The following is a 16535-nucleotide window of genomic DNA, read 5'->3' as shown; positions in this document are numbered from 1 at the left end:
CCTATACCCTCCCCCGGGAGCTGAGGCCGCCCAATTACTAAGTCTTTTTGTACTCATATACCCCTCATTCACCCTACCTATCCCCAGATTTCTCTAAAGATTAACTTTGATTTCCAAAGATTAACCGAATATATACTTCTCTCGAGTAACATACCTACCATATCTTTTTTTTTAGCGCCATGAGGAACATACCATACTGTTCTTGATACCTCGATCTTGTACTTGATAGTCCACGACTTTACCACAAGGCTAACTGGTGATTGTTGGAAGCCTACACCAACTTATTCTCCATAACCTTACCATGTAATATTAATAACGAAAATTTCCATCTAAAACGAGATTCGAACCTTCGATTGTCGACACATGAGACCAACATCTTGACCACTAGACTACAGGAACTTGTGCTGAACGACTATGGTTATTTAATTTACTTTACCCTTTTCATTAAGTTCATAATGAAAAACGGTTATAGTGGGATTCGAACCATCGATTTACCACTTGGGAGACCATTGCTTTCGCCACTAGATTACAAGGTCTTGTGCAAACGACTATGGTTATTTAATTTACTTTACCATTTTCACGGCGAAGTTCATAATGAAAAACGGTTATGGCAGGTTTTGAACCGTCGATTTACTACTCGAGAGACTATTTTCTTCGCCACTAGACTACAAGATCTTGTGCTGAACGGTGACGGTTATTTAATTTACTTTATCCTTTTCGCCAAGGACATAATGAAAAACAACGATTTTTTTTAAAGACGATCTACGATCGCTTTTGCTTGGTCTTCTACCTTATGTAAAAATCTACCTTATACTCTACATTATGTAAAATCTGCTTCGCTAGGCTTTATATTTAAATTTTTGGGCAACTGTCTCTCGTTGGAGCTTTTTCGTCGCCGAAGAAGCCTTTTCTTATATATACTGCCTTTTCTTGATTCCTTTCGTGGAAATTTTATAGAATTTCAAATTTGAAAGTGGAAGCACTGGAAGAAGATAAGGAGTATTTTGGAGTTTTAAATTTGGAGAAATATACTTTTGGTAAAGTTTTACGAGACCGTCAGCGCGATCTCCGTTGTTTTTCGGTTAATTTTCGAAGCTGAAGAAATATGAGAACTATCAAATAACGATTTGGCATAGTGCTGCCTGCTGGTTTCGGCGCTGGCTTGCAATCTTCGATGATATGGTTTAAATGAATTGGATTTAGCCATTTAGAACAAGGCCTGGTTTACGACGATGGAGTTCATGCCAACTATAACATGTGAGTTGTTCTCTGTGCTAAATGGATTGATTTAATAGATCGCATGTGCATTTGTTTAATCAGTTTTAAGCGTCTCATTGTTTTCACCATTTGATCAGTCGATTATTTAATTCTATTCGATATAAATTGATATTTTGCATTGACATTAATTTGTTTGACATATGGTTTGCAACATGAGATGTTATTCATGCTCACAGATCATTGCTCTTGTTAGATTACTGGCATGTAAAATCTTTGGTAAAGACAAAAGAGGATGTTATCTTAATTCTGTTGAGCTTCCTAAGCATGCATGTGCAGATGTGCCCTTTTAGACCATGAGAAAATCCATAAATCTTGCCATAGACAAGTTTGATCACCAATAGAAGGTCATGTCTATTGGTGTTGTAAAAATGGTCAAATGCTAAAAATGTGCAATAGTTTAGATATACGAATCTGACATTTATCTGGTTCTTCAAAATTTAATCAACAAAATTCTATGTAGTCCATGGTGCATTCCAATTGTTAATTGAATGTGAAAGATGAAATTGAATTTAACTATGAAATGCATATAACAAATTTGTAACTCTATGCGGAAGATCTTAGGCATATGCTACGCAGAATTCACCGAGTATGCAGTAGTCACAACAGAAACCTGTGTACATGCATGTAATATGAAGGAAGTTACATACAGTTAGTGGTTTGGGTCTGAAAAGACCCAGTGAACAGATATGCATGTGCTTATAAGCAGTTCCGACCATGTTACAAACGTCGCACAAAACATCACACAAAATTCTATTAAAAATATTAAAGTCCGCAGACATATTATTGATGCATGACATGCTCAGGGCCGGCACAGTCAGGCTTGAGTCTAAGAATGAAATTGATAGGCTTGCTAAGGCTACACAGCACCTGTCCCAAAAAGTTTAATCTCTAAAGTGTAACAAGTATTACATTTTGTATTTTGATTTAACAGGTGAAGGAGACTATGACATATTTTTTCCATTCAAAGATGATATTCAGCGTAGACTATCAGATACAACCATTGAATGGAAAAGGCAAGTGTAGATTCAAATTTTAGACTTACACCAGTCTGTGTAGAAAAGCTAGATACTGCATCCAGTTATTCTGCAACATGAAAATGAAATAAAAAAAGTGGACTTAAACATTTAGCTCCAGTGTATATTCTAGATCTATTTAAAGTGCAGCCTACGCATTATGACATAGAAATGGTACTGTTTAATGGCGGTGTTACAGTATACAACTTTCCTTGCAATTTGCAATGCAGTTCTACTCCTGGGGCATCTAAAGTTGTCAAATACGAACATTTCTTACGATCTGCAAACGTTTTCTTAGCATTTCAAACACTCTTTACAAACTAACATTCCTCAAAATTATAGAATATAGTTGCATTGCAAGTTGCAAGGATAGTTGCACAGTGTAAAGGTGTGCGCCTTAAAAGCTGTTTAATCTTTCTTGCTATGGCAAAATTATATCCTTGACGTCTTAAACGGAAACAGTGAGTTTAAGATGCACCAAATCTACATAAAAACAGCCGCTATAAGTGTTTATAGGAAACCTTGTTTTAATTACGGTTCTGACTTTGTTTAATCAAAGGATTCATCTTTGTTGTGAGAATGTTGTAATAAAGGCAGTACAGCGTCGTAGATTTGGTGTATCTTATAAACAAACTAATGGTTAAAGTTTGATAAATCTCTCGCAGATCTCACGGGCGTCCTTCAAAGATGGTTGTTGTCAGAGGGCAATGTTTACGACTCACGAAAGATCACCTTAAATATACCATCGAAACTACGCCGAGTTTAAACGACCTGCCATTTTTTCACATGTTCTGGACCGATTGCCAGGTACTGTACGTCTGTGAGGTTAAATCATGCAAATAATAGACATTATCGTCTATTATTTCCGTTGGTTAAATCTGTAAAGTTTAAAGACAATACAGTATTCTCTGTATGCTTCGGTGTGTAGACTGTAGAGTTCTACAAGACAGACTGGTTCGATTCTAGTCCTTGTAAAAGACGGTGAAATGAATCTTGGGCCTGCTTTACGAAGCTGGATAGCGCTATCCACCGGATAGTGATTTTTCCAACCGTTTAAAACATGCTTGGAAAAACAATTAAATTACAGATTTGGAGCTAATCATTATGAAAGAGAATCCCCAATTTAGGAATACTAAGGTTGAATCCAGGTTATACCGAGCAACGGGCAATTTAGAGTGATTATAAAATTAAACACTATCAAGTGGATAGCGCTATCCAGCTTTCGGGGTCGTTAACGTTATTATAACAAATGTTACAGTGAATTAACCAATGTTATGTCTATTCATATTCGTAAGACGACAGACTTCAGCAGTTATGCTTGAGAAAAATTTTACTAGGGTAACTCCTGTGTTCTAAAATCTCACCCACACTCATCACTCATCCAAACTCGTCCAGTAGAAGATCTCCATCAATTTAAGTAGGAACGATTGCATGACGGGTTTTCCCTTTAAAATAAGAGCTTGATTTTCATTATTCTACATCTTCAATCTGTCCGTTGATTACGAAAGGAATTCCTGTGCCACACTCAATGTGTGAGTTTTTTGAATACATCTAGGCATAAAGCCCGTTTTCCACTGGGTGAATTTATTCCCGGGACGCGAAGCGTTATCTAAAATCCGGTGATGTGATTGGTTTGCGAAAAAAATCGCCGCGAAAAAGTAGAACCGCTTCCTACTTTTTATCTGTTCGCACGAATAAATTCCCCTACTGAAAAACGGGCTTTAAGGTCGACACAGACCGGACGCGAATTTTCAACGTTTTTAATTTTTCAAAATCAAATAAATTTTAAACTATCATAATATTCTTGTAGATTACATAACAATAAAACATTTTGACTGCTCTAGCGTCCATAATTTCCAAATTTTACTTCCAGAATTTATAATTTATATGCTTCTAAAAACTCACGCGTCGCGTTGACGCATCGCGTCCGGTCTGTGTCGACCTTAAGACTCCCTAGGCCTAAGGCTACAGTATAACACGGCCTGAATAGAGTTTTTAAATTTGGGATGATAGTCTACAAATCTGTGTTTGTTTTCTCCGAAGGACTTTGACGAATATCGCAGTGAAGTGAAGGATCGTATCAACAAATGGTTGAGGAATATCAAGTCAAACTCTAACAACGATTGGTTGGTAGTTCAGGTGATTACACATGGTTCATTGAAAGGCAACAAACCAAAATTACAGCTTCCCCGAAGCAGCGTTTTCGACAAAATCAAGAGTGATTTTGGTGGCGGAAAAGCAAACGACAGGTCGGTATTTGAGAAAAAACTAACGATTTGCAAATCTGTGGTCGGTTGTATCAAGCCCGTTTAGCTTAAACGGTGGATAAGTTCAAAATAGAAAGCAAGTCTATCGTTTTATTCAACAAGCGAACTAAATGTTTTTGACCTTAATACAAAGATGCTGTTTACAACTACATATTCAGTGCATAATATTAAAGTTGATTCATTCAAGAGAGATGTAAGAGTGTTTTTTTTTTATTTTGACTTATCTACCGTTTAAGCTGAACGGGCTTGATACAACCGTCCTCTGAAAAATACCTACCAACAGATAAGGTATGCGCTATCCAGTGTTGCTATGGTACAGTGTATATCGTGCACTCGTTGCAGATGCATCCAGTTGTGGGAACCGTCAAAGCACGAGGTAACCCCGAGGTCAGTGGAATCCTGGCAGGCGTTTATGAACAAACTGAGGCAGGCCATTCTTGCAACCGTCGACAGAAACCTGAGAAAATTCGAAGACAAAGTTCGTAACACAAGAGATAAGCGGAACGAAGCCAAATGGGATTTCACAAAGTACTTTCTTTGTCACGTGAGTGTACCTCGTGACTGATTCACGGACCTTATCATTTACGAACGCCGGCCGGAAGTGTGAACTGAGCCGTTTTGATTACAACCGTTTTTGTTTAAAATCTCCAACGTGAAATTCTGTCTACTGCCGTTCTAATCTTTGACTTACCGACTGCTGACGCTTAAATTTACCGTGAAATAATGTACCGTGATGCCCGTGTTGTTAAAAACAATTACCTTGAATTCTTGATATTCGCGATGAAAGCGTTAAATTATCAATAGACATTTTGCATTATAGACTACTTTTTTATCGATGCAAGGAAATGAAATCAAATCACCACAGCCGAAAAGAGCGTATTGAAATTAGTAAATGCAAAATTTACCACATTCGGGCCCAAAATGGTAACAGCCGTGCGTTAAAGAAAAGCATATAGAAATTTGCAAACTTTGCAAGGCTATATTTTCCGCATTTTACGACATTTCGCAACCAAATTTTGCATTTTTACTAATTTTGATATGCTCTTTTCAGCTGTGGTGATTTGATAGGATTATCTTGCATAGATCAAAAAGTAGTCTATTTAAAGGTCTTATTGTAAAAAGCAGAATTTCAGACTGATTTCGTTGTTTAGAGACAACGTTTGAGATAAAGTTAACCATGTAGTTTTATTTTAAATAGGAAGAAGTTGCAATGGTTTATGAAATGATGCATCTGAACGAGGAGGCTCTCATTCATTATGACGAAATAGACGCGCTCATGCATCAGCTTGTGAATAATGTGAAAACCTCAGGTATGCAAGAAGATTACGATTTCTTTTAAAGTTCGTCATGGTTGCTGTTCTTCCTAGAGGTCCAGTAAGAATCATCCCTTATTGATCCAGTGTTACTACAGAAGGAAACCTAAACTAAACTAACTGTATTTATACTGGATAGCTCTATCAGTTCTAAACTCTTCTTCCTAGAGATCCAGTAAGAATCATCTCTTATTCATCCAGTGTTACTACAGGAGAAAACGTAAACTATATAAACTAACTTTATTTATACTGGATACAGTAGCCCTATCAGTTCTAAAACAAAACGTTTTCCCTCTAGACTACTCGGGACCGCTGACCCCGTTCACGGGGGAGTGTTGGTGCTGGGATGGTGCATCAATTTCGTCGGATTCGGAAAAAAAACTTCGTGCGAAAATTAAAGAAAGAAATGCGACGTTATTGGATATAAGAAACTATCTTTTCATCAGGCAGTGTGCCTTGTTATTCCAGTTGGACCGAGTGAAAGATGTCTTACAGCGAATGCTGGAATTTATGCATAACGTTGTTCACGAGTTGACGATTTTAAATGTAAGTTCGATGTGATAACTCACTGTCTTTTAATATTATACGCTTAATGTTTGCTCCCGAGGGAAATAGTGAGTTTTGTTTTCCCTCGAGTCTCAATGTTCCGAGACGAAGTCGAGGGAAACATTATTTCCCGAGGTAGTGTATCTTAAGTGTTTTGTTATATAGGAACAAAAACACACATGTTACACAACAATTTCATTTAAAAAAACCCACTTTACTTTGTTATGACAAGAAGCGGGCAACAATTTTTCACTTGTTTCCCTGGCGGGAAACATTGCATTTATTTAAAGTCATGTGACTACGAATGAACCAATCACATTTAAAATACACAGCACCTATATAACAATCTTGTATGTTTGCATGGTGACATCACTGATAAGTAAATTAGCTTGTAGGTACAGCACGTAAGTATAATATGCTTAAGAATAGTATAATAATAGTATAATGATAGTATAATTATAATTAAGATAATATATATACTTACGTGGTGTACCTAAAAGCTAATTTACTCACTGCCTAAATGTTTTTAAAGGATTTATTGATAAAGAGTTTAATGGTTTGGTTTATATGATTTAACATGCATGTAAATCATCGATTATTTTTGTTTAAATCATATGTTGTATTATCAAGATAGCTTGGCTATAACCAAGATGGCTTGCTCCTCAGTTCTTAAAAGTGTTTTGTTTGTTAAAGGTTTCGATTCCCGCCGGAGCTTCGGCCTGTTGGGTGACTTTGAGCTCGCTTCAGTTGATACGTTCCACAATCCAGAAGAATCCCGAGTTAGTGACGTACAGTCTTCACACTGCTCAGATATATCAATATGCAATGAAAAAGGTACGATTATCACACGGAACTCTGGCTATAACTGCATGGTGTTACATTGGAAATGATTGGGTCATGTGAGATCTTTTAACAGAACAGTTTACAACTGTTAAGCTATCCGCAATATAAATTAAGTTTGTTTAGTTTAGGTTTCCTCCTGCAGTAACACTGGATCAATAAGAGATGATCCTTACTGGACCTCTAGGAAGAACAGTTTAGAACTGATCGAGCTATCCAGTATAAATAAAGTTTCTTTAGGTTAGGTTTCCTCCTGTAGTAACACTGGATCAATAAGAGATGATCCTTACTCGACCTCTAGGAAGAACAGTTTAGAACTGATAGAGCTATCCAGTATAAATAAAGTTACTTTGTTTAAGTTACCTCTTGAAGTAAGACTTGATCAATACGAGACTATTATCCTTACTGGATCTCTAGGAAGAACAGTTTAGAACTGTTCGTGCAGTGACATAATTTATCAGTTGAACTTAACATTTAGTACCTTTGATTTTGTTTTTTAGCTTTTCGAAGTTGGTCATTTATGTGGCTTGATGCCTGATGAAGTCTCAACTGACCAGCAACTTCATCTGGCGTGTGAACTTTCTGGAGGCGTGGGAAAGAACGACGAAGGTGAGAGCAGTTCGATATTGATCTGGAGTGATATGACGTGGTAAAGAGTGGGGGATTGGAACAGGGTGATGTTAATATCGTGTCTTACATACTTACTTTCATTTAGTTAAATTCAGTGAAGGTAATCCTAGCAATAAGCTGAAGACTGCCCTCTCATCGAAAGATGGCTTCAAAGCGCTCTATTTGGTACGTCTTGAATTGTTTTTGTTCAAGAATTAAAGTCCGATAAGATTCAGTGTACAAAATCTAGTCTCACGTTACATTAACTTTTCTTGTCAGGAACTTTTGCAAATGGCCATTAAAACGTACGAAAATATCAAAAGAACGCGCTCAGCGAAAGTCCTGGGAATAGATTTGGGAAGGTTTTATATGTAAGTGTTGAACAAGGAATAATTCAATTAATATTCTTGCATGGTAACATCAATAACTAAATTAGCTTGTAGTTACACCACAGTGGTGTAATTCAATTGATTAATGAACTTCAGACACTTAACATACATACAGTATAAGTTTCTAGATCTGAAATATATAATTTATATTGTGATTAATTTAAGTTAGTTTCATTCTTCAGGTCGGGAGGAAGCTTCGGTGATGCAGAAGAGTTGTTAACTGAAGGATACAAAATGTTTGCTGAAGAAGGATGGGGGTTACTCGCTGCAAACACGTTACTTTGCTTAGCTCAATGTCAATACCAGTTGCGTAACATGGAAAAATATCCTTCCGTTATTGAATATTAGATCTTAGTTATACACTTACAGTCAGGCACATAGCCGTCTCCACGTAATATTGAAGATACATGTTATTACAGGAGGAAACCTTAAACTAAACTAACTTTATTTGTACTGGATAGCTCTATCAGTTCTAAACTGTTCTTCCTAGAGGTCCAGTAAGGATCATCTCTTATTGATCCAGTGTTACTACAGGAGGAAACCTAATCTTAACTAACTTTAAATATATTGGTTAACTCTATCAATTGAATTTTAAATTTTTTTTTCTTAACAATCTTTACATATGCGCAATCATGTGCTGTTTTAGCATGTCAGTCCCACCTTAAGAAAAACGAAACACTATTTTTCACGGAGGAACTGATCAGATTGAAAGATGACAAGGAACATGACGGTGAGCGAATAAAAAAAGCTAATCCAACGTTGTTTTTTTTTTATCCAAGTAAAGCTCCATTGTCTATAACCATTCTTTTACGACGCAAAGCGTCCGTTTGAATACATCAAGTAATGTAAAATTACGAATTTTCCTTCGTCTAGACAAGCCTCTGGTGATAAGAGCCGAACCATTGTTCAAACCGGAAATGGTGAAAATTCATTTAACAAAGAATATTGCGACCGTCGGTGAAACGGTTCATATTGAGATACAGCTGGACAGTGGACTGGAGCGGGTTAGTGTATTAGGATTTCTCTGCAATTTTTCTTCAAACTTGTGATCCGACTTTACTTTTGAGTGATGTAAACTAGCATCTTGGGAACTTTTGTATCTATTACACTCAACGGATGTTCTCCTTTTACATACATTTCGAAAACTCTTCACTAATTTACATCTCAAAAAGTAGAGTTGCATTGCAAGAAGATTTGATGGTTGAATCAAAAAAACTGAAGCAAGTTTTTGACTGTGTTTCTCGTTCAATTTTTATAAAAATTAGCGAATGGTTGTATTTTACATAGTTCTAGGCATTCCTAGATAATTAATCTCTACATCTGTTTGATACGTTCAAAAACTTAGAAAAACTTCCTTCATATGTGGCTTCAAAGATGGCGGCGAAGTTAGCTTTCCAAGTTTTATTACAGTTCACTGGGACTAACGCGCTAATGACACTGTTCAAGCTGCCTAAACTTTAGTTAAGCATGCACAATTATGAAGGTTTTGCAATATTTCTCGTATTAATTGCACATTCATCGTATTATAGGTTGTGGATGACTGCTTGTTGAGGACAACAATGAGGATGTCCGTGGCCCCCCAGGACAGCGAACCAATACGACTTTCGAACGAGGAAGATTCCGTGGATTCATCTAGTGTCAGCAATGCGAGTAAGAAAATACGCTTAACTTTCCGGGCGAGCTAAAATAGCGGAAAGGAACTGGGACTGGTTGTCAAGTAAAATCGATTTCTCGGTTGAAAGAACCGAATATCTCTTCAAATATACTTCACATCAGTTAAAAATTAATGTCAGAGCTATAGTTCTTATATAACTAAACGTAATCACAAAATTTCGACTAGTTTCATAACGAATAACGAAAGATATAATCGATTATATATAGGTCCTGTGACTGTGTAATTTATTTCTACCTCGACAGCCCTTCTCATAACTGATCACTTTGCACAATTTGTAGTTTGAGCGAACATAATTCGCCTGGTGGGAAACAAGACAATTAGTTTTGGTTGAGAATATGTGGATAACACAAACTTTTCAGTCCGATAAGGTCCGGAGGATAATTTTCGTGACTGGAAACCATCCATTGTACATAGCTGAGTTATATTCTAAGGTTAATGATTGTTGAAGGTTCCGAGGTCTTTGCCGTTCCTCTCGCCTTTCGTCACACGAAGGTCATGTATAAGTTTTCATTAAGATTTGCATTTTCTGCAGGTGTGTCGAGTTCATCCAGCGACGGTGTCTCTTCGTCTGGCGGAGATGAAAAAGTCAAAGAGAAGTTTATACTCGATTCTGAGAAAGTTCAGTTAACCGCTGGAAAACACATATATTGTCTCAAGGGGAAGGTGGGTATTTCTAATGTTTGCTGCGGACATTAGAAATATTAGACATACAGTTAATAGTATAAATAAAATTTGTCCTGTAGTAACACTGGGTCAATAAGAGATGATTCTTACTGGGCCTCTTGGAAGAACAGTTTAGAACTGATAGACTTATCCAGTATAAATAAAGTTAGTTTAGTTTAGGTTTCCTCCTGTAGTAACACTGGATCATTAAGAGATGATCCTTACTGGACCTCTGGAAGAACAGTTTAGAACTGATAGACTTATCCAGTATAAATAAAGTTAGTTTAGTTTAGGTTTCCTCCTGTAGTAACACTGGATCATTAAGAGATGATCCTTACTGGACCTCTAGGAAGAACAGTTTAGAACTGATAGACTTATCCAGTATAAATAAAGTTAGTTTAGTTTAGGTTTCCTCCTGTAGTAACACTGGATCATTAAGAGGTAATACCTATTGGACCTCTAGGAAGAACAGTTTAGAACTGATAGAGCTATCCAGTATAAATAAAATTAGTTTAGTTTAGATTTCCTCCTGTAGTAATACTGGATCAATAAGAGATGATCCTAACTGGACCTCTAGGAAGAACAGCTTAGAACTGAAAAAGCTATCCAGTATAAATAAAGTTAGTTTAGTTTAGGTTTCCTCCTGTAGTAACACTGGATCAATAAGAGATGATCCTTACTGGACCCCTAGAAAGAACAGTTCAGAACTGAAACATATTTAGTAAATTTGTCCTCCTTGTGTTAATCAGGTAAGAAAGAGTGGTACATACCTTCTCCAACAGTTGTTGGTAAGAATGGGCAACATCCAGTTGCTTGCATCACTTCAACGTTTGCCAAAAAAATCCAGGAAGTTCGTGGTTGTCTCAGAATCTCCGACAGTTACCTGGACCCCAGGCGCCCTTGGTAAGTAAAATTAAGCATGCATTTATGTTATACGAGTCAGTACAAGATACATTACATGACGTCTAGAGCCTATTTTTTCCATGTGATTTACAGACACGGCAGACCACTGTACACGCCTAAAAACGCTCAGGTTGATGCAAGTTGATACAAACAGGATGGAGCAATGTTGTGCTGCCCACATTGTACAGGGTTGTTATCAACATTGAACAATATTGTTGAAACTTAATCGGGTGTAACAATGTTGTTCAATATTGATAACAACTCTGAACAATGTGGGCAGCACAACATTGCTCCATCCTGTTTATATCAACTTGCATCAACCTGAGCGTTTTTACGCGTGTAGTTGTCAATCTGAAATCAATTTTTGGTTTAATGCTATTTCATACCGCATGATACTATATTATATTGCAAAATTCTACTTATATATACAATACTTATACAGTGCAGTACAATACGCTACAGTACACTAAAATAGTACAATGCACAAAGATAATGTATTGCAGTGAAATTCAGAGGCCTGTTCTTCAAAGCTAAGTTAGGCCAGGACAAACATCGTTGTGTTGTACGCTACAAATATGGTTGTCAAAATAATTCTTACAATGAGATGGGAATTTACATTAATGATGATCCCACTTTGGTCCAGCTAATTTTTTCAGCTTTTCAATGTTGAGGCCTTGTTACACGGTGTAATATTTCCTGCAACTTGCAATATTGCAATTCTTTTGAGAGATGTAAATTTGGCAACTACCAAACCTTTGTCTTTATTACACCCCATGGCATTTCTTTTCTGAAAGACTCTTTACTAATTTACATCTCTTCAAAGTAGAATTGCATTGCAAGTTTAATGTAAATTGCACCGTCTAACATGGCCTTTAATGAATTGACATTCCTTGTTGCTTTTTCAAATTGCAGACATTCCTTTAGTGGCAGGTCTTCCAAACTGTGTCTCCTTAACGATTGCAACTGGACCAGCGGCGATATTGGACCAATCTGTATTGCAAATGTCATCAGAATCTGGACTTCTCTTCCAACCAATGGAATGCAGACAGGCTGTGATTACGTCACAATCAGACGAGAAGAGTACCGATGCAGAATATAGTATAACGCTGCTGGATGAAGTCAAAGATGAGAATTTGGTGGAAATGTCGTCAAGGTGAATCAAACTACTCTTAGTAAACTCAGCTTTTGCACTAGAACTAACTAAACTACAGTAAGCTAACTTTATTCATACTGGATAGCTCTATCAGTTCTAGACTGTTCTTTCTTAACATCCACTTCTACAGAAGGAAACCTAACCTAAACCAAACTAACTTTATTTATACTGGATAGCTCTCCTCAAGAATTGAAAGCTTTGTTATTTGAACTTTTGAACACTATTTTTGTAGATGTTTGGTGAAATTGCCTTTAATACCTCCTTACCACAAGATTCAAATAGATTTGTTGTTGTATTCTCAATTTGATGACGCAGATGTTGAACAACTTACAGTAGATCACGACGTAAGTTCTAAGCTGTTCTTCCTAAATGTCCAGTAAGGATCATCTCTTTTAGATCCAGTGTTACTACAGGAGGAAACCTAAACTAAATTAACTTTATTTATAGTGGACAGCTCTATTTGTCCTAAACTTTTTTTCCTAGAGGTCCAGTAAGGATCATCTCTTATTGATCCAGTGTTACTACAGGAGGAAACCTAAACAAAACTAACTTTACTTAGTAGATTTCCCATCAGATGTCTCATTTAGTCTGTATATCATTCATAGTGTCACATGTGTGTTTAACTGTTCTTTTAGGCTTTATCTTGTGCGACGTGGTCTTCAACAAGTCAATTGACCAGTCTTTTCCTAACTTTCAACAAACCTTTTCTGTTCGAGCACGTTCTTTTCCGGACGAAATACGGGTAATTCTAAACAATGAACTAACTTTATTTATACTGGATAGCTCTATCAGTTCTAAACTGTTCTTCCTAGAGGTCCAGTAAGGATCATCTCTTATTGATCCAGTGTTACTACAGGAGGAAACTTGAACTAAACTAACTTTATTCATACTGGATAGCTCTATCAGTTCTAAACTGTTCTTCCTAGAGGTCCAGTAAGGATCATCTCTTATTGATCCAGGGTGACTGGAGTAGCAAACCTATAAGCTAAAGTAACCTAAATTTAAAACGTTTAATCCAACCGGTTTCTTTATTTGAAGATACCGCTGTTGTTTTTTTCGGAACATATTCTGTGATTCTTTCAAATACTGGCTGACTCTATCATTTCATCAGTGTCTGTCAAAGAATTGGTAGAAAACCTCGTCAGCATTTGATTGGTCATGCTTTATGAACGTTTTACACATTTATATTTTTCAGTCAGTTTCTCCAAGTCATCTTAACTGGAGCGACGTGTGCAGAGATTTTAATTTGTAATGCTGAACTGGAACGCGAAAGTAAACTTGACCTGGACGTAACGGAATTAATCCCTCTTAATACTTCCACTCCACAGGTAGGATGAATAGTCGCAACTAAACGCACTGCATACCCATGTAGCTCTATCGTTTGTTAATCAGTTTAGGATTCTCGCTGGATATCTCTATCAGTTCTAAACTGGTCATTTCTAACCCAACTAAACTAACTTTATTTATACTGGATAGTTCTATCAGTTCTAAACTGTTCTTCCTAGAGATCCAGTAAGGATCATCTCTTATTGATCCAGTGTTACTACAGAAGAAACCTAAACTAAACTAACTTTATTTATACTGGATATTTCTATCAGTTCTTTCTAAGGGTCCAGTAAGGATCATCTCTTATTGATCCAGTGTTACTATCACAGGAAAAACATAAAATAAACCAGTGGATCGTATACAGTGGTTTTGAAACTGGAAATATTTTCTCACCTAGGTCTTGTATTACCAAGGAGAACTGTCTTATGTCTGGCGTATGAATAAAGGTACAGTAGCTACGTCTGGGCTCCTAGCTTAGGAATATTTAGTTCTGCACTTGAAAACCAGTGGCGTCGCCAGCTTGATAAGTGGTGGGGACTTATTCATATATTCGTGTTTTACATTATTCGTTTCTTTTCAAATTGATTGTTTTAACGGTCTGTCAACATGAATATATGAATATGTCCACCTCACTCATCGGGGCTTATGTGACACTGCACGCGCGAGCTACCCGACACTTTTGAAATAGAGCTTCTTTAAACAATTCTTCATTTTGAATAATAGAGATCAAGTGTAATATACCCCGGTACGCCTGCTAACCTTATTTTGTTCGATGAAGTTTCCAGTCGGTTTTTGACCTTTTGAGGCAAACAGGATTTTGCAAGATTTCGTCATAAAACATGTAAGGAACAAGACTAAAATTCCATTGCAAAAAGCCTAATTACCATAGCTTTAACATAAATTTGAAACCGAAAAAAAGGTATATTTCAAGAGATATTATATGGCCGAAATCCTTTGATCGTGGTGAAAATTTTTTTCCAATCAATTTCAGCGACATGAGACAACTATTTTTCGTAATATTTTTAGGATTGCCGGATGTTTCTACCTTTGTCCTCAGTCTTGCTTATTCTTCCAGAATTGAGGTAATTTTTGTATATGTGATAATTGTAGAATTAAGGCGGTTTTCCACTAGGCGGAATTTTTCGATTGATCGAAATTTTTCGTCTGATATTCTTTTCAAATATGAGAATTCGACCGTAGCGGATTCTCTTCACCGGTCAAAATTGAGAAGAAAATCGAGGGAAAAATTTCGTTCGACCCAAAAATTCCGCCTAGTGGAAACTGGCTTTAAGGCTATTCACCATTACCATCTAAACTATCTAATCTCCATTACATCGCATCTCAACGGCAAAACTCGGCTTCGCCTCGTGAAATATCGACAGATTTCGGGTCCACAAAATATGTTTCCTTCGTTCGCAATAAATAAGTGTTATCTATAATCGGTCATCGGAAGCACTTTACAGAAACTGTCACTGTTCTCTGACTAATATTTCTATCTAATTTTCCACTTTTTTCTAGGCTGGTGATAGGTATACGTTCAAGCATACTTTTAAAGTCTGAATATGTGAAGGTATATCAGTTCATGTATCACTCGAACAACTTAATTTAAACAACTGAATTGGTTGGTTTATCACGCTGGTCCTAATTAGCTCAAATAGTCCTAATTAGCTCCTACTCGTGCAGGCTCATATTGTCAGTGGATAACTTACATACATTTGAGAGCAGTGCGTAAAACGAAAAGCTTTTAATTTTTGATGCGAAGACCGTTGGAACGGTGACGAGATGGCACAATTTCCTTGGTCTACAGTAATATGGTGGTCTGAAATTTTCACCCTATGCAGAGCCAGTCCGTCACTGCGTAGATAAAGCCAGATATAATTCTATTGCCACGCTAGTTTCCCGCCACAAACACTCAATAGCGATAGTTTTAGCGGGAAACGGAAGCTGGAAAATGAAAAAGAAATGTTGCTTTGCCCGAAAAATATGCCTGGTGAAGCTAGGCTTTTATTTAGATCGCATTCCCTTCAGTAATACAAAATGGTTTGAATTATTGCGCAATAGACTAGAGCTCGTATAACCTAATCATATTCTATGGAATTTTGCAAGTTGGGATACCGTAATTATTCGAATAAACGCCGCGGCGTTTATTAAATTTTTAGCAATTAAGATGCGGCGTTTATTCGAGGGCGGCGTTTATTCAAGGGAGGCGTTTATTACAAACTCGTAACAACTCTGAATTTCAGTGTGTAATTTAAACGCCAATTTAACCAATACAATCAATCCCCAAAAAAACTAAGTATAAAAGTTATGTGTCTTTTCTATTTATATAATTATATAAGAAAATTGAACTGTGGTTATAAATAAATGCTTCGAATAAACGCCGCAATGACGAAAAGGTTGCGGCGTTTATTTGAGGGCGGCGTTTAATGAGATTTTTGCTTGTCCCTGCGGCGTTAATTCGAGGGCGGCGTTTATTCGAGGGAGGCGTTTATTCGAGTAATTACGGTATATAATAATACAATAGCGTAGCTATACGAGACGACGGGCTGGTTCAGTTTAA

General features: G+C 36.9%; 1 protein-coding gene across 1 annotated transcript; it reads left to right on the top strand.

Annotated features, from left to right (window-relative positions):
• The first annotated feature begins 1000 nt into the window (after positions 1 to 1000).
• On the top strand, positions 1001 to 16274 carry LOC114532445 (trafficking protein particle complex subunit 10-like). The gene is made up of 24 exons (XM_028553953.1): positions 1001 to 1257; positions 2210 to 2291; positions 2957 to 3098; positions 4335 to 4540; positions 4901 to 5102; positions 5757 to 5868; positions 6170 to 6417; positions 7111 to 7251; positions 7758 to 7866; positions 7973 to 8052; positions 8146 to 8237; positions 8438 to 8578; positions 8876 to 8985; positions 9129 to 9259; positions 9785 to 9905; positions 10463 to 10593; positions 11343 to 11496; positions 12409 to 12649; positions 12882 to 12993; positions 13285 to 13391; positions 13845 to 13977; positions 14373 to 14421; positions 15002 to 15057; positions 15494 to 16274. Exons 1-24 carry the CDS (start codon positions 1233 to 1235, stop codon positions 15533 to 15535), a joined length of 2967 nt encoding a protein of 988 aa, XP_028409754.1. The 5' UTR covers positions 1001 to 1232; the 3' UTR covers positions 15536 to 16274.
• Positions 16275 to 16535: the final 261 nt, after the last annotated feature.

Source organism: Dendronephthya gigantea, unplaced genomic scaffold, assembly GCF_004324835.1.
Source record: "Dendronephthya gigantea isolate DGI-Jeju-01 unplaced genomic scaffold, DenGig_1.0 000002F, whole genome shotgun sequence".
Lineage (NCBI taxonomy): Eukaryota > Metazoa > Cnidaria > Anthozoa > Malacalcyonacea > Nephtheidae > Dendronephthya > Dendronephthya gigantea.
Note: the sequence above shows the minus strand (reverse complement) of the source record. Positions and strands in the feature narration are given on the sequence as shown.

Coding starts and splice junctions, on each gene's coding strand:
- LOC114532445 (XM_028553953.1), top strand. CDS start 1,233: ATGGAGTTCATGCCAACTATAACAT. Junction 4,541..4,900: donor GGCGGAAAAGCAAACGACAG/GTCGGTATTTGA, acceptor CACTCGTTGCAG/ATGCATCCAGTTGTGGGAAC. Junction 7,252..7,757: donor ATCAATATGCAATGAAAAAG/GTACGATTATCA, acceptor TTTGTTTTTTAG/CTTTTCGAAGTTGGTCATTT.